Source organism: Aythya marila, assembly GCF_965140915.1.
Source record: "Aythya marila genome assembly, chromosome: 12".
In the NCBI taxonomy this organism is placed as follows: Eukaryota; Metazoa; Chordata; class Aves; order Anseriformes; family Anatidae; genus Aythya; species Aythya marila.
This window is the reverse complement of record NC_139053.1, coordinates 5,715,961-5,734,753: the sequence shown is the minus strand read 5'-3', so window position 1 is coordinate 5,734,753 and position 18,793 is coordinate 5,715,961. Positions and strand designations below refer to the sequence as shown.

Sequence of the window (18,793 nt, the reverse complement as noted above, 5' to 3'; positions counted from 1 at the left end):
CTAAGATCCTCGTTAAATCCTTGATCCCAATCTGTGTACGAGCTTGCTGTTTGAGTACTGGACCAGAGAAGGTACACGGTACACTTGTGCTTGTATTGGACAGGCTATGTCTGATGCATGAAGGATGTGAGAGATGAGATTAAAGACAAACAGGAGTCACCTGGAAAATGAGTGCGACTTCACATCTCTCAAGCACTCACAGCTCCACACCACCTCCCAGACACAAAGTTCTCACGGAATTCAAGTCCTCCTGTCTCCTTGCCCAATAAAGGGCTCAATCTTCTAAAAGTATTACTTGAACACAGTAGAGCTTTTTCCCAAGATTCAATGGGAGCTTGTTTTATTTTAAGATAAAGGGGAAAATGGATGTAGCAACCCACACATTTAAAATCCTAATACTATTTTGATGTCACAATTTGCAGAATGTGCTGAGATTCATTAAGAAGTATTTTTCTAATAATGTAAGACAGGAAGAAACCTTTAGAAAACGTGTTTTAATCATCTAAAACCCTTATGAATTATTGGATTTCATTTCATTCTTCCCTAGGTAAAACAAATTTTATTAAAAACCTTGGTAACCACACTTTCTTAATCACCTTCGAATAGCCAGTTTTAGCCATACTATAGTAAGTGTTCTACTTCCGTAAGATCAATAGGTACAATTACAAAGAAAACAGAATCTGGTAGGATTATTTTAAAACAGAAAACAGAGCCTGCTTGCAATTAGTGCTATTCAGTGTGTGTGCTATTCCCTATGGTATACACTCATGCTAAACACTTGGTATTTTATTTATATAAAGATATGTATTTATTTATAAAACTGTAAAATAGTGCTAACCCAACATAAAACCACATCAAGCTATTCAGATACAAAAATGAAGCACATGGACATCCAGAAGCATTAGATTTACAGCAGTCCACTAAAGCATATGGAAATTTGGTAGAATCCCTAAATTGTGGCTCTAGAAGACTTTCACAGCTCTCCAATATGACCTGACTCCTCATTCTTCAGGTATCTGTCCCACGTTGTTAACTGAACTTACCCATGCTGCAAGGTTGCATGCTGCTGGGGCATTACTCGATTAGACTGGTAAATAGCAGGGAGGGAAACCTTCGCAGCTCAATGCAAAATTACACAGAGTTGACTGTACCGAATTAAAGCTGTCTGCCAGCTTCAGCGTACTTGGGATCAAGCACAAACATCACTTAAAAACCCAGTTTGACAAATGTCTGCTTGTCATTTGATACTACCTTGTGCAATCTTGAGAACTGATGCAAATTGATGTGCACAGCGAAGCATTTCATGAAGATAGAAAACCGAACGCAGAAGTGTTAATCAAAGGTAAAAGCTCGTTTCACTATTCTGACTAAAAAGCAGCAAAAATATTACGGGAATTATGTATCATATCATAAGGATTCTTTTTCAGTATGTTTTGTTAATTACCTAGAGAAACGGCTACAAAGCACCTAGAGCAATTCACATAAAGGTTCCAGAATCTGACAGTAGCTAAACAACAGTGTGCAAGTTTCCTGGTTAGAAAGACCCACAAAACGCCTACCTGTTATAGAACACGAGTAAATTCAGAAACGTGAAAGGGAAATCAACTTTGGAAGTACATATCCAACTCGCCCGCCTTTAAGCGAGACCGGAGGGGTGAAGGGGGAGAGCAGGAGAAAGAACCACAATGAAGTGCTAACAAGTATAAGCAGCATTCTTTTGCAAACCCTTAAGTTGAAGGGAAAGAAATTAAGACCAGGAAAGTTCAGGTTAAGAATCAAGTTATATTTAGAGTAGTAACCTTTATACTATCGGGTAACTTCTCAAGGAAGTGGTTTGTTTGGAGCATGCAAGCAGAGAAATAGGCTGATTAAAAGAGCATTCATTTCTCCTCCGTATAAATGAAAATATACATATGCATATGAGACATTTAAATATGGACAGACATGCCAGTTCCTACGTCTGTTACTGAAAAAAGGGCATACCATTTCAAACAAAAATCTAATCGTAGCTAAAATTTCCCTTTCAAGTCCTGACTGACACACATTAACATTAGAAATCACATTGTTTCCTTTAAAAGTATTCTGGAGAACTAGGTTAGCTCTGAAGTCAGGAGGAGCGCCATGTATCAAATGTTCTGCAGCGCTCTAACACCTAACATGTCTTTTGAAGGCTTCTCACCCCCAGGGCATCAACCCAGCTTGATCCAGCTGAGTCTGCAAAATCTTTAAGAGGGCAGATTAAGTCGATATGACTGAAGGCTACAAAGTACTTAGAATTCAAATTTTCCAATATGCACTTTACTTATAATACCCCGTGTGGTATCTGTAAGAATATTCAAAGTATCACACATTGAAGATATATACCAGAATTGATAAAGACAGCATTTATAATACCAGATGAACTTAATTTGGAGTCGGAACCGATTACAACAGTAGGCGAAAAGATACTAAGATACTTTGGTGTTGTTTATCCTTCAAAATAAGTATAAAGAAATGTAGGAAATGGATTTGAAACACAGAAGCCATTCCTTTCAAAGGACAGTTCTAAAATGATTTTATCTGAAAGGAAAACAAAGCATTCTTGTTCCTGAACAACAAAGTCCACACATGGACTTAATTAGGAAGAATTTTGTGTAGGCAGCGAAGGAGAATATTATCAGTAAGCAGTTTTCATTTTAATCACAGATATGCAATCTGAGGAGAAGACAACATTTAAATCTACTTACCCAATTTTTGTTTTCTCTTTAATTTTGGTTGAGGAACCAGTTTTTGGTTTTTTGGTCTCCTTGTCCTTGGGTTTGGTTTTAACTTTTCTGCCTTTCTTTTCCTCTTTTCCTTCAGCTGAAACACTGGGGAAGTTTTCAGGACTCATTACTCGTGGAATGTTTCTCTCTCCTCTCTCTTTTGCTTTTGCAATTGCTTCAGATATTATGCGATTTGCCTTCTCTTGTTTACTTTCAGAGTCTGCTTTTTTCTTCTGCTTCTTTTCAGACATTGCCCTCACCTGGGTATTCTGCAACTTAGTATATGATCCTGAACCATCAGTCTTCTTGGAGGAAGGAGGCTGTAGACAGAGACAAAGTAAACAAAATCCCCTTATTTTAACAATCTGAATTATTTCTTAAAAGAAAAAAAAAAATGTTTTTAATCTAGAATCACATATAAAAAAATTAAACTGGCAGAGACTTATACAGACACAACAAAGAAGAAATTCTGTTTTTACCACAGAACGGCGTGGGTTTCAGAATAAGTACATCAATTGTTGGTTTTACACAAGCAGTCTGCATACCGAAAAACAGGAAAAAAAAATCTTCACAAAATTCTCTCCGCGTTCTTTCCTCCTCTGTGGTTAGACACACCGATCCCTAACCTTCCAAGCATTCCCATACGTTTGACACAAATCTCAGACATCTCCAGTAGATATTCTTCTCATAAAATCTGAGAAAGCCAAGAACTCCCAAAGGTAACAGCATCAGTATTTCTTCTTCGGTATGATACCAGGACCACATAGATCTTATGGTAGACATAATATCCACAAGACAACTCAGTGCTAACCAGAATTGATGCCGAACAAAATCAAGATTAAAAAAGACAAAACCAAAACTAAGCCCATGCAGCTCTGTATCAACCCAAAAATACTGCTTTCTGATCATTTTATTTAGATCAACATAGTACGTTCGCTCGAAAATGCACGTCTTGTTTTTGCTTTCGGGTTTTTAAGCACTATTTCATCGATGCAGGTTGTTTACGCAAAGAATTCAATTCCAAATGAGCAGCCGCTCTTTAAAGGGAGCAGAAGACATGTTTTTGCTTTCTTCCCTCCTGCCCCCGCCCCCCTTTGAGGAATGGAAAGAATTTCCTATTCAAACAGACAAAAAAAAAAAAAAAACAACCAGCAGATAACAGTTATGTTACATTCTCACCCGTAAATGCGCCTCTGACTACAGCACGAAGAAAAGCCACCAGGAATTTCCAAACACATTTTCAGGCCAAATCCAGTGCACTTCACTGGATACATTTTCTATACGTGCCTCATCAAAGGCTTAATAGCAGTGCTGCGGCAGCAGGAAGGAGGCAGGGTTTAGGATCACTCTCTAAAATGCCACCTTAAGGCCTACAGGCTATAACAAATAACCAAGACTCGAGAAAACAGCCACAAGCTCAAGATGGCGATGCAGCACGGCTCCCGCAGCAGCAGCCAGTAATAAGGAAGGTTATTCAATCCCATTAGCCTTTTAGCCCAAAGAACCCCTCCTCCTCCCACTCATTCAGGCTTTCACTTACCCTTCCTCTTGGCCTCTTCACTGAAGACATTTTTGGCGTCAGACAAAGGCTTGCCCTCTGCTTTTTCAGCACCCCAGGCAGTGCTCAAGAGAAAAGCATTGAAAGAAGATTGCTAAATGGCCTATTTAGCAAGCTGCAGCCAAGATATGCACAACCCTCCACAAACACACATTGGGATTTATCAACATATTTCTCCCTTGGCAGGCGTCCGTCCACCGATCGTCCAACTCAGGTAGGGCACAGCCCGCCTGCCGCCCCTCAGCAGCGGGGCTTCCAGCTGGGCCGTAAGCAGATAGCCAGATTCCAACAAAGCACAGAAAGAAATGAATGCACAAAGCATCAAAATGCATCAGCATGAATATTAGAGATGTCGTTAAAAATACTGACTCCTTCTGCGGAAGTAGGCCAGCAGATGGTGCTACCAGTTATTATTCCATTAGGCTCTGCAATTTAACCCCCAACGGACTGCTCTTCCCTACATGTGGTACAGGGATTAACTCTTCCCCTTCCACCGCTCGCCGTACACCGCTGCTGTGCCTGGCTTCGGGCTGGAAACCGGGGGCACGGAGCGTTTGTGGGGCCGGGGCTTCCCTGAAGCGCTCCAGGTCTCGCATCGACGCGGGGGGCGGCGACGCACACTGCACTCCGAGCCTCGGGCCTCAAAGCCAGTTTGTCCTCCGACATACCTTGCTCTTTTTTCCCCCCTTCCAAAGGCAGTTCAGCACTGTAAGCAAGCACCAGTGACCACATCAGGACTCGTTTACAGGCTTCGCTGCTTCCTAGAGAAGGAAGAAATCCTGAACGGGATCTCAGCCTCACCCCCAGCCCAGGTCTACGCACACCTTGTGGTGAGGGCCCCCCCAGTTACATGGGACATGGCTTTATGGAAAAGTCCTCCTCATTTTAAGGTTGTTTCAAGTGCTATTTTAAAAGAACAGACACATTTTTACATGTGTTCTCAAAAAACACAAAAGTTACTAAAGAATAACTCTCCAGAGTTATTTAACCCCCCTTTGTCATCACAGCTACTCCCTAACAAAACCTCCGTTTATTCTTTTCCTCCTCAGAAGCCCACTAAAAAAGAATCAAGAAATAGCTCAAGATATGATTTCTGTTAGGATTTTGACTGTTAAGACTAGGTCTTACACTTGACCAGGATTTTACTTCTATTTAAGATTCACTTCAAAATGAACCTCAATTGGTACACTAGCGGTACCGGCACATGAAACAATCCTTTAGTTAACAGTATCACCTAAATTCAGAAGGTATTTCTGCACATATGCAGCTTCACTACAGAGACAATTATTAAATTTTAATTTTGCTTTTAGAACCCTAGCCAAGATGCTTTCACGTTATGGTTATGCAATATATAACAGAAACTGCTGTCATTTATCTTGCAGAGTTACCATTTCATAACTCAGGACGATGCTAAATAATGCACTATTTTAGCTTTTTGAGATCAGTTAAACAAAAAAAGTTTCCTAAGGCACTCACAGTATGATTTCAGCTCTAAGCCAAATGCTACTGAAGTTGGTACGGTTAGAGGACTTTGAGAATGAACAGATGCCTTCCTGAACCATTCTAGGGCTGCAAACAAACAAAAAAAGCGTGCCCGATAATTAAGTGGGCAAGAATAACCATGGTAGCTTTTGGGTAATTCTTCTGAAATCCTCTTCCTAAGTGTTTTGTTACTTTAGGATGAAATTTCTCAGGCTACATCTCCTCAGAGCTGCCCCGCAAGTTATTCCTCAACAACTTGTTTTACTGTCTTTTTGTAAAATCCTGAGCATGCTGGACGAGGCTACTGTGTGTTTTAATTCCTGGGGCTGGCCCACTGCTTCGTGCTCCATAGTATTCCTTCTGTTTTTAAGTTACATCTCCTGCACTCCACCAACAGTAAGCCAGCTGCTGGTTAGAGGGCTGAGAACGTACTCTTTCGGTTTTGCTGTGCCACTTCTCACCATACTGGAATGACACTGACGAAGATACCGGAAGGCTCCAGCCAGCCATTCTGAGCTAAATAAAGCCGTAGTGAAACCTCCATCAGGGAAGTCACATAGGTCACAAAACACAAAACTGGAAAGCAATGCAACTGAGTTGAGATTAGAAGACCCAGAACCACCCGTGCATTACAAAGGACAACGTCTGCATGTACTTAGCAACCACAGCGACATAAAGGATCTGATGCTGCAGAGGTCTTTTCTTTCAATTACCAATTCATCCTGAAATAAACTCATAAGCAGTTACAAAATCATGCACACTGGAAATAAATTCTGAAAGCTACACAGCATCCACAAGGAAAAGGACAAAGCCTTTTGCCAAGCCAAAAACACCCCTTCCCCCTCGCTCCGAGGGGACGCCGATCAAACACCCTCAAGGAGCACGTCCTTTTGCCAGTGGCTTACAAACCTATTTCATCTATCAGCATTGAGAAAGAAATGCTTAGCTGACAAATGTGTAGGAGAAGGTGGAAAGAAAAACCCTGAGGCAGACGCATTTAAAAACTGAATATTTTGTTCAGAAAAATATGCTTTTAGTTTTCGTGGCTGCAAAGATAATCATCCCGATAGAGCCAAACGTAAACCAACGTGATGTTGTCTCAAGCCTGCACAGAGCAAGCTCCAGGGTGTGTGGTGCTGCTGACAGCTTTGGCGAGCAGCAGCACAAGGACACCACCGAGCTCCTGCCAGTTCCCTGTTGCTGCTCTGAGAGCTGTGGCAGCAGGGAGACGTGGGGAACCACGTCAATCCCGTGTCGGCTTCACGCTGCCACCCACTAAAGCCATTATCAGCAGCAGGTACGGGCTGCCTGCTGGTCACGTGGAAGAGCTATCCCTAAGAAATATTAAGGGTGGAACAGATAAAACAAGAGCTGTAGGCTTCCCCACATATGCCTTGATTCACAGCTGCCAGCAAAGCATCTTCCCTTCAGCGGCACTGAAAAGACACTGATGTGGTGTCTTACAGGGGCAGAAGGTACTCGACACGTCTGATTGGTATCTTAATTAAACTCACGTAAAAACAATCAAACTACCAGATGATACCCAGAAACAATCGTGACAGCAGTCTTCCGGATAGCTGGGAATACTGTACCAGGGAGGCTTTTCACAGGAAGGAGTTTCTGCAACACTTCAGCGTGGCTTTCATCAGCCCAGCACTTCTCTGGCCTAACAGCATTTCCCACAGCAAGGACAAACCTCTGCTTGTGCTTGTCTTTCTTTTTTTTTTTTTTTTTTCTCTCCTCCCCTTCAAGACCTAAATGCACTTTGAATTTGCTCCATGACAACACACAGTTTCTCCACATCCCCTGCATATCACTACAAAGGAAGTCCCAAGAAGAAAAAAAGGAGTTTAATATAACAAAAGCTTCTATCTCCTAGAAAACCCTCCCAGGCGCTGCCTTACCTGCTCCATGAACAAGGCGTTGCTTCTACTGTATGAAACCCTGCCTGGCGGTAGGCATGGGCACCATGCTGGAGCAGTATGGCTCTCCCTTCTGTGCGCACACAGTCTTCAAGACCAAATTTCTCTCTTGAGTTGTGTCCATTCTTGATGTACTTACTCTAAGGCCTAGTGATGCCTTTCCCTGGTATTTTCATTAGTCACACATTCCTGACTACAATTATACAACCCCCTTCCTTTTTTTTTTTTTTTTTTTAATAATTATTTTCACTTGTGGATCAGCTCACCCAAACAGCAACTACCACTACAAAATAAATTATGATCCCAACCATCCTAAAAAATAGAAAACTAAGGGTCACATTCGCAATGCCTTGAAAGTCTCTTCCTTCTACTGGCAGCAGACATCTGCAGGAAGATGCAGAAGATCTGCAAGCACGAGGTCCTGTATGGCAACAAGTCCTGTATGGCAACAAGTTTTTGCTAGTCTACCAGGTCATTAGGCAAATCAAGATGACCTTGACATCAACTGCACTGAAAGCAGCTAAAATTAGCCACCTGGAAACCTGATCTTCACGCATTACCACTTCATCATCTTTGTCCCTGTTTATTACTAAACAAGGAATCCCTTTGTGCACGTCAAGCCACCAAAATAGTATCAATATCCCGGCTGTGACACAAATATAGGAAGAATAGTAAAAATGATCGTGATCAGTATTGTTTCTATTTCTGTTCAAATTAGATTGTCGTATATTTTCCTATTAGAATCACATCAGAATTCGGAAACTGCAAGTGCTTTAAGCTACCCCAGAGAAAACTCTTAAAGGAACATACATTTATCATTTGAATCACAAAACTGTAGTTAGGAATGCAAATCAAAAACTGCATGAACTCAATTCAATGACTTCTGAATTCCATTTGAGTATTCTAAAATCTTTTTCTCTACAGAAGCCTGCATAATTAACTCTAGTGGTGGTTTTATGACAGTTTTATAATCAAAAAGAAATCTATTAAAAAAGAAGATACCAGCTCACTCCCTGTACAGAGTCTATTTGTAGAAGATCGCTTACAAGACAAATGCGTCACCCCACGTGCACGCAGAATCCTCTGCTGAATGGCAATTCCAGAAGAGGCAGTGATTTGTCTTTTGATGACTTACTGTGACAAAAACTTCAGTTAAATCAAGCTGCTTCCACACAACTGACAGAAAGATCATCTAAACATGCACGAGGGTTTCTTTTCTCCAGAAAACCTTTTTTTTCCTCCCTTTCGGAGTTCCTTCTGACTTGCTTGTTATTTTCTGCTCAACAGTTGCCCCATACCATCTGTTGGATTGCTCTACAGAACTAAGAGCACTGTTGAACGAAGATCCATGGGGTTCTATAATTTTTCCTTCCTTTTTGGTGTATATATGGAACTAATAGGACAGTCAATGAAGCATTCTAAATTGCGATTCTTTCATTATGCTGAGAATACTCCACACTCTGCTTGGATCTTATTATCAGCTCTTATAAATGATTCAGTGTTTCAGGGATATAGAATTTTAGAGATAGATATATGAAACCTAACCCGAATTAACATTGAAGTGTTACAAATAGATTTAAAAAAAAAAAAAAAAAAAAAAAGATACAGGGAAAAAAATTACCTTTGCTGTCTCCCATATTTGTTACCTGTAACGTTGATAAATGAATGGCTGACAACTACAGCAAAGTGACGAGCCAACAGTCTGTGTCTGTATAATAGGCACTTTTGAATGTAAATTTGGCTACTGTACGTCATACCTTACCCCACGTTTAGCACTGGGCTTATGATAAATTTTCAATTTACGTAGAAATGAAAACATTTATGTAAAGGCCAGCAACCTTAGTCATCTTCCTATGAAGAAAGAAGCAAGTGCTTCTCATGTCACACACGCATACCAGCAGGTTGTTGCTACAAAGGCAGCATCTGATACTGGAGAATGAATCTGTAGTGTGCATTTTTGTGTGTGGAAGATTTTGTTTGAGCAGAGGCATTTTGGGGCTCAGCACCAAACAGGGTGAATTGTTTTTCTGACTATTCAGTAGTGGTATAAAAACCATCTCCCAGTATATCTTAAAGGAAGCACTATGTAATGGAGCGTGTTAAACTGCCAGGAAATGAAAGAAATTGAGAACCTCATCCTGCTCACCCTGCCAAGCTACTGCACTGGATGCGTGTCAGCTTTCAGTGGCCTGCAGTGCTGTGCCTATCACGTACCGATTTCTTTTGTTCTAGTCTGTAGCACCGAACACAGCTATTTGGAAAATGACATACACCAACAAAACCAACTTCCTCGGCAGCGTTTCTCAGGTGCTGTCTGTCATATGCCCAACTAGCAGCAGCACTGAGTACTTGCACTGATCCCAGGCTGATGCACGGCAGGGGTTTTGCTGCAGCCACAGGGCGGGCACCCTGCCAGAAGAACCGCTGCGCTCAGTGTGAGCCTCAACGCCCTGCTCCTACGTATGAGAAAAGTAACGACCACATTCAAGTCAACTGGACTTGTGAATGCGCTGTAGATTTGAATTACTCAAGTTCAGAGCAGTTTTGGAGCCATGCCATACCTCTGCAGATTTTCTAAAGCTTCTAATGCCAGTCCTCTGGATCCAAAAGTCTTAGCTTTATTCCCCCAAATACGTGAATGTTTCCAACAAAAAAAGCACCCCTACTTGGATTCTTTCTTATATTCTCGACTGAGCTCACCTGCCAATTTTTACAATTACTTAACCTCTTAAAAAAAAAGTTCACTTAACTCAATACTCTATAAAAGGAATGTCACGTTTCACCCCACTGGTTTCACACAGGACCTGTGCAAGTATCTGGAAATAGATGTGTAATATAATTTGCCAAATACAGACAAGAAAACAATGCAGATCTTTCTGATTTTAAAGAGACTGGACATTAGAGTACAAAACCCCCAAACGAAGCCCTACAAATGTATTGATCCACTGAAATCTCAAAACATCAAAGATATTCTTAAAAAGTACAGGTAAAAGGCAGCTTCTGCTGGAACATACTCCTGGTTTTGCAATAGGACAACTTTTATTTAACCGGTCAAGGAAGTCTAATAGCTTCTGTAACAGTGTGGAGCAGAATGCTGCAAAGCAGCAAAATGGAACAGCTCTCTCCAACTTACCTATTTTTTATTTTATTTTTTTAAAGTCCTTTGTACTCCATAAAAATATATTATTAACCCAAACTGCAGTGATTTTTAGTCTTTCACCACTGAACATGGGTTAGTTAAAATCATCTCTCATTCCAGCACAAGCAGTGCTTCAAGAACCTGCTAAGTAACAATATGGGAGCAAAGCAGAATAAGCTGCTAATTTTGTTCTGTACAAAACTTTTCTCTGACAAGATTGAATTCAGTTGAATTTTACATTATATTGTAGATCCAAAGTAAGGGGACTCCCGGTACAGATATTACATGTAAATATAAAACGCTGTTAGGGAAGGTAAGAAATAATTTTTACCGTACTGAATGTAAGCTTTCCTTTAGACAAAAATACTCTAACATCTCCAATTTCAAAAATGAAGAAAGCTTACTGAGCTTGTGTTCTCTGTTCAAAAAAAAATGGAATAAGATTACACTTTATTTCCTAACTTTCATAATGCTGATAAAGGAAAAACAAAACCACATCACAAAATGGAAGCAAGCAACAGGAAACCCCTAAATGACTTAACTGAAGGGTGTTTTTTGGTTTTTAGTTTTGTTTTTTTCTTCCCACAAGGTAAGTCATCTTTTCAGACATTTTCCTGGAGTTATTTTTGGAGGCTTTGCAAAAAGAGATAAATATACAAATACTTATTATAAAATTTCATAAACAATCACCACCAAAATAAATACACAAATAGAAATTGAATTCTCCTCCAGGAGAATGATTCAGTATTCCCTCTTTCCTGTTTGCAAACACCAGGTCTCTTGAAAATATAGCACGTAGCAACACAATGTAGCAAGTAAAAGCTTACTGTGGAACATTTTCTATTCCTGCTACTATGTGCTGAATTGCTAAAAAGCAGCCTGGTGGTGCCATGAGCAAGTAGAGCCGAAATGCCAGCATCACAACTGTTCGCTGAAAGCAAGCACGCTGCAGGCACCGCCAGACCTGGTCCCACTGCTCCTCATCCAACACATCCCGTGGCAGCCAGAACCCTACCGAGGCAGCCTCAGTAATCACACACTCTTTGACTTGTGTCTTAAAAGGAAGATTGAGCTTTAAAACATTCAGCGAGGCTGCTGCCCAGCTCACAGCTGCTCAGTTTTCCTCCAGCTTGTTTAAAAAAAAAAAAAAAAAAAAAAAAAAGCAAGGCTACACAACCACGTCATACCAGGTTGTGCATTTACGCCTCCAAGTTCTCGGTAATTTCTAGCCCATCGATCAAGTTTAGCCAAATTAGGTACATCTCTGAGATAGCTGTTCTTTGGCAACTGGCATGAAGCACACAGGATTTAAGCAGGATCTGGGGCAAGGAAAATGAGCTCAGTCCTCCTTAGACCTCCGAGCATCCACTTGAGATGCTCTAGGTGTTGGGACCACCAGCTGCAAAAGGCAGCCCTTCGACACCACATCATCTTCTCATTCTTCCCTTTGTCCCTACTCCAACCAAAGAAACCTTCAACTTCCCTCTGCTTGAGAGCAGTCTGCAATTCTCCAAGCAGTCTCCTCGCTACCTCCCTCCTCTCCCCCCTATCCCAGAAGCCATTCCAGTGCATCAAAAGGAAAGAACCACGGATACCCTATTGGGACCCAGATTTCTCCAGCAGCTGTTTGGTCTGAGTGGCCAAAATCTCCATCTTTCACACCCGGTTTGTTACTCCTGCTGTAAACTCAAGCTGAGCAGTGTTCACATCACCTTGAGCTTCCTGGTCCTCCTTCCCAGCAGCTCATCGGAGCACCTCCAACCTGCCCAACTGACGGGACAGTTGAACTGCCCACGTTACGGAACGGCTGAACTCTTGGAAAACAGCAAAGGCTGTAGTGTACAGGCCTATTTCTTACAATGTTTAAGCTACTGGTCCTGTTGTGAAGGCCTGACTGATATAAGCATAGTATCGCTCTCTAGAATTAACACGTGATTGAGAAGGAACTTTACAATGTATAAATTAAAATAAACCAATTCTAGAGATTCAAGAAAATTATGTATTCACAGAAACACAGGGCTTATCACTCCTCCCTCTCTCAAAAAAAAAAAAAAATAAAAAAAAAAATAAAGGTTTAATACAGGAAATGCAGGAAATATAAGATTTAGGATAATATATCATGAAAAAAATTAATTTCTGTACTTCCATCCTGATTACTCAAATTTACTTCAATTCTCTATGCATAATAACATAACAAAACAAAGAGAAGAGTGCTGTAGATAGTTTCCTGTCAGTTTCAGAAACTACTACTTTCTACACTTTTTTTCTTTTGATGTTTTATCGCTCCCACCCTGAAAGGGTGATAAACTCACAAGTTTGGCTGTCTGAAGTCAGGAAGAATTCACATGCACAGATTTAAATGCAGAGACAAGTCTGATGCAGTGGTCTAGAACTTAATTTTATTTTTTTTAAATTATTTTATTTTTTTTACTGCCAGAAAGGAAGTTAGTCTCCGATGGGAAAGAATCTTTCAGAAAGTGCCTCTCTGGAAAGGAACAAGATCTGCCATAATGCAGCAGCTTACTTGGAGGCCTTATGAGTCAGAAGAGGAAGCTAGCTAAGCATTTGCATTTTTCCAAAACTGCAAGAACCATCAAAAAGCAAAACAAAAAGCCAAATAAAATCCAAGCTTGTTTTTTCTCAGAAACTCAGAAAGACTTTTAGTGTTCTGTAATCAGAGTCTTATGAATAATAAATTCAATCTCTAACTAAAATAAAAGTGAAAAATTAACACCTGAAATAAGATACACCCCAACCACAACATACGACAAAAAGACATTTGTACACAGGATACACTGAACTCTTCCAGTTTTCCTTTTCACCAAAAGCTTCCATTTTTATTTATTTATTTTTAAGACAATTTTGACAGCAGCTCAAATAAGCTGGCACCAATCCACTGGAACTCTGTTACTAACCAGCTCAAAGACCATCCCTTGAAAGTCTATCAAGCAGACGCAGGCTAGTTGTTCAACAGCCCAACTTCTGGGTGTTCCAGAGAAGAAACCACGTGAGCCAACCCACAGGTGAAGCAGAGCAGCAATCCTGCCCCACAGCACCTATGTGCTGTTGTCCAGGCAGCCAAGTAATAGAATTCAAGTCAATGACTTGGTAGCAAAACAGATAGGAACTACTGCGTGTACTGTGAAATAAACACTGTGAAAACTGAAGACGCAATTATGTTTGATCCTTGCAGCTGTAAGCACTTACAGACATGCCTGCCATTCGCCATTTCTGTGTATAAAACTACCCCACGTTAAAACTGACACGAGGGCGGGCGTTACAAAGGTGTGCAAACTCAGGCAGGTTGAATACGCTGAGACAGCTTTTATCCAACCTTTTCACTGCAATTTAAACAACAGAGGCCCTACTCAGATTTATAGCCTTCAGTCAATTTCCATATTACTTGAAAAGTATTCACGTTTGGGCTTCTGGGTCTTATATGAAGCCATTTTGTTTCTGTTTAGAAACTATAAAGAACCGCAAAACCCTTAAAAATGCTGATTTCAATGTAAAACTACAAAGATTTGGCTGCAAAAGCCTGAAGAAGAGAGAAAACAATTACAAACAAGGGGGAAAAAAGCAGAGCTCTCCACTTGCCATTTTGCCAAGTTGCTGCCTGCCCACTCATGTTCTAAGTTGCCACCACTTCTGTGCGCTGCCGAGAGATTTTCTCCTGCTTTTCTTTACCAACCAGAGGGAGGACAAAGAGACCAAACAAAGACAACCCCAAGCCATCCAAATAACCCCCCAAAAGAACACGAGGAGCTTTTTGATCACCTTGGTGATCCACACCTACCGCCAGCAAGCAGCACGGCCCGCATACAGCTCACAGCAACAAACCGCGCGGCCCGAAGGGTGGCTGCTTCTGGTCACAACTCCATTTCACATCAAGTGCTCCTTTTCTACACCTTCTGCTGATGCGAATGGCCTCATAAGAGAAGATTTTTATAATTAAAACCCAACCCCCTTTCATCCTTATGGAAAGGATGCCACTGTTTCCTCATGCTCTTCCCCCCAAAGCCCTCAGGTTTGCCTGCCCCACAGCCTGAGGCGCGTAAGCACTGCAGCCAGGCAGCCGCAGGCGAGGGCGGCAGACACGGAGCCGTCCCCACTCTCATTTCTGCACTCTGCTTCTTCAGCAGAGCCACTCAGCCTGCCGGGGCGATGGGAGCGAAGGGCAGGAGGCAGCAGCTCCACTGAACTAGCGTGAACCTGCCCTCCTCTTGTCTCCACACCTCACTGCAATTACTGACAGAAAGGCAGGCTGGGCTAGGCCCCAGGAGCAACTGCGGATTAACCGAAGCACAGACACGGGCTCTCTTCCATCAGATGTTTTCACAGCGTAGCTTACCAAACCCAACTCAAATTTCGTAACGCAGAATGGATGCAGCCTTACAGTTCACTTGGAGGCGAAGCCGAGCAGCTCATTGAGAACATGAAGGCCGCTGGAGCTGCAACCAATCGTTGTCTCGGGCAATGTCAGGAAATGATTCTGTGATAGCACCCTCTTTTTTTTATTATTATTATTTAAAAACAGCATGTACTTTCACTGCTTGTTGATGACAAAAAAAAAATCAAGTGCTGTGAAAGAGATAACAGATGTGAAAAAGATATGATTTAATTCCACATGAACAGGAAAATGCTGATCATAAACTATCTGTGAATTGAAACAAGCTACATCTTCAGTAAGTCTTACATGCAAGACTTCTTTATTTACAAATAAGGAGTTTATTCATTAAAAGCACTTAAGTTTAGAAGTTCACTCAATCTGTGAGCATGGCATTTTTGTAGGATTCCTTGATACCTAACAGAGTAACCAAAATGTCTTCAATGCTTGCAATTTCAGTGAAACAAAAAAAATGAGCATTTTCGGTACATTAGAAGACACTGACACAAATTGGGAAAAGCAATTTATTTTTAACATTACCAGCTAGGAAGTCACATATCATTAAAACCAGTGCTGACTGCACAGCATATTTCCATTTAAATCAAAGGGGGACATACTTCTTCCTCTTCAATTCAAACTAACTTGCATATCTGCTGTGTCAGCTTCAAGGAATTACTTTGATGGCTTTCTCTACCAAGGTGCTAGAATATCCAAGGTAAAAGAAGAGCACTTTAGCATATATATAAGCCTAACAAAACTACTCCTGCATACAGGTTTCTCAAATGTTCCTGAAAAAACCCACTCCTCTCAATGAATAGGGAAAACCAGACGCCCACAGAAAAGGCATTTATTAAAAAGAGGTGCTGGTTTGAAAACAATGCTCACAAGTTGAGGGATACTATAGGGGACCAGCAGGATTCAATTTCAGGCAAAGGAAAAAACAAGCTGTTGTTTTCCCAGAAGTGTCTTAAAAGAGAGAGAGAGAGAGAGAGAGAGAGAGAGAGAGAGAGAGAGAGAGAGAGAGAGAGAGAGAACATAGCACCCAAGAGCTTCACTGGGTTAACCACAAAAACCAGTAGTGAGTAGGAACTTTTGGTAGGGACCAAACAAAGTTTTAAGACAGCTCACTAGAAGGAAGCCTAGCAGTCATTTTCTATCTCAGCCAAAGCTGGCTATTTGCACAAGATACAAGACTAGGTGTAGGGCTCAAGACAAATGAAATTTTTATCATCTTTAACGGAGTTTGAGTCAACAGCAACTGCTGTTAACCATACACAGAAAGACAGGCTGGCTAGAGATGGCCGCGTGCTGCCAAGGACATCCTGTGGCACAGCCAGGACACCAGCACCCTCCTGCCTCCATCCCCGACCAGGAAGGTTCGCTCACCATGTCCCCAGATCTCCCAGAGTCAGTGAAAGCCCACTCACACTTGCAGTTAAACTCTATTAAGTGAAAGCGCCCAGCAGGCTGGCACCATAAAATATGCCTCTTGTACAGTATCAGGAGCTTGATCAGATTTCAGAGTAAAAAATGACTGCAGGTGAAAGAATCCTCCACGGGATGACAGAGGTAAGAGCTCCAACACAGAAACTTCAAAATAAATCTTTTTTTTTCAAAATTGTTCTTACCAATCTTATAGACAGTAAGACACACTTCTGATTTTGCCTCTGTTTACTTAAAATAAAACAAACTTTAGGAAACTTTGTTAAGCTTGTACACATAAATCTCTCTCTGGAATCCTACCAACAATGAGAAGATGTTAAAGACACCTTTCCCTATCCACATAGGGATGCATATTCATGTCACACGATGATGCTTTCAGTCATGCCACTTAGCTTCCTGGACAGATCTCATTTCAGATGGCTATAATTGGCAGGACTTTGAAAAAAACACACATCAAAAGCCACATAAAACAGGGAGGCAGGGGGTAGAACAGAAGAGCACATATTCAGGTTATGCCTGGAACATCACCTCTTAATTCTGACATGGTTTTTATCCCAGAACAAAATCCCCAAAGGAAGAGATAAAGCAACACTTGGCCTACAGAACAGGAACTGAGCTCCCATGCATCGACAATCCCTTGCTCAAGCACAGGCTAAGTGATAATTTCAGCAGGAGAGATACTGCTCTGGTCTGAATATGCTGAACTCAAACTTACATTTTTACTGGTGAATTTAATCATACTAAAACCAAGACAGCACGACTTAAAATCAGCGGTCCCTAAGCGTAAAGCTTGCAGAAAAATCACAACAATACACAGACCATGGAAAAGCTGGCACTTCCCTCTGTGTACTCCTCTCCCATAATAAATCATGACAGGCCAGATGTTAAAACCATACTTCAATTTCACAGCTCCATCTGAGTATTATTAAAGCATTCAGCACTGTAACACTTCCCGACTCCAAAAACATTTTGGAGAGCATCTCTGTGTCTGTGTGCACGGGGCTCTGTGTTGTGTTTAAGCAATCCCTGACACAGTTCTGTCTATGAGTACGAATGCTGAACTGCAGCCTGCTGACCTGCCAGTTGTTAACGCTACAGCTGGAGAGAAAGGCTCCTGGAACCTCTGAACAAACACAGGGCTTCAAGCCTGGGGTTAGAATTCAGAAATTCTCCTTCTGAAACAATCTTTCCAAGCACAACAAAAGAAGCAAACAAAATGCTCTGAACGACAAGAAGTGAGATATCTTCTTCAACATTAAGGGCAATACTTCTTTCCAGCATATAAACTGGAACTCAGTTGTGATGTTATGAACATCTCCTACAGTAGGTCTTTCTACTAATCTATGAAACTAGTTCTGGCTTGCTGTTCAATAGCATTTTGTATGCATATGCAGGATGCTACTAACATGGAAATTACCTTACCACCTCCTGAAAAGGCACTACAGAAAAGATTGGAACATTTTCCTAGAATATACATTAAAATGCTAGCCTTCACAGTAAGACATCAAGAGAGCAAAAAACCAAAGTAAGTGCAAGCACAAGCTAAATAACCCACGCAAAAGAAAGCCTACCACAGTTATGAAAGAAACATGAATAAGTAGACTACAAATTACACTATGCTCAAAAAATACAGGACTTGTCAACTGTTCCTAGCCTAAAGCTATGTTCCTAGATTCATTTATCAAATTTATTCAAATCAAAATATTAATTCTCAGCCCCACCACCCTCGAAGCCCACTCACTTGTATTTACTTTCTTTAAGAGTTGCCAAATTCAATCCCCTCTCAGCACATAAGGATAGATACTGCCTTGGGAATCCATGCAGCTAGGAGCTTGTGCAAATTTTTTATCTAGATAAACTACAAAGTAAACAATACCCCCCCAGTTCTGGAAGGCTATTGAGTGGACAAAGTGCTGGGAATTGTTTTGGTTTCTCTATATATTTAGACTTAACGTTACAGCTAAAAGAAATTGTAAAACCTGAGTGAACATAACACACTGACACCTGTATAAAAGCCACATGGATTCCAAATGTACTTAAGATTCTTTGGCTTCAAAAGCAGGCCACTGGTTAACATCTTTAAAAGCTCTGCTTCTCTTTTGGCAGTAAGATTTCACT

The 18,793-nt window shown here is 41.2% G+C and overlaps 1 protein-coding gene across 7 annotated transcripts in view; it reads right to left on the bottom strand.

Moving 5' to 3' along the window:
- The window catches only part of CHD9 (chromodomain helicase DNA binding protein 9), a 93,536-nt gene that overhangs the window by 50,195 nt on the left and 24,548 nt on the right, over nt 1–18,793 (bottom strand). For 5 of the 7 annotated variants that reach the window (XR_014318333.1, XM_082769927.1, XM_082769929.1 and 2 more), the window contains exon 5: nt 2,727–3,064. Coding sequence is in view for 6 of the 7 variants with exons in the window: in XM_082769927.1 (XP_082626053.1) it covers nt 2,727–3,064 (338 nt within the window). In the remaining variant the exon portion in view is untranslated. Of the gene's footprint in view, nt 1–2,726; nt 3,065–4,284; nt 4,379–18,793 lie in introns of those variants that run through there. The other 2 variants (XM_082769931.1, XM_082769932.1) reach the window with 1 other exon arrangement.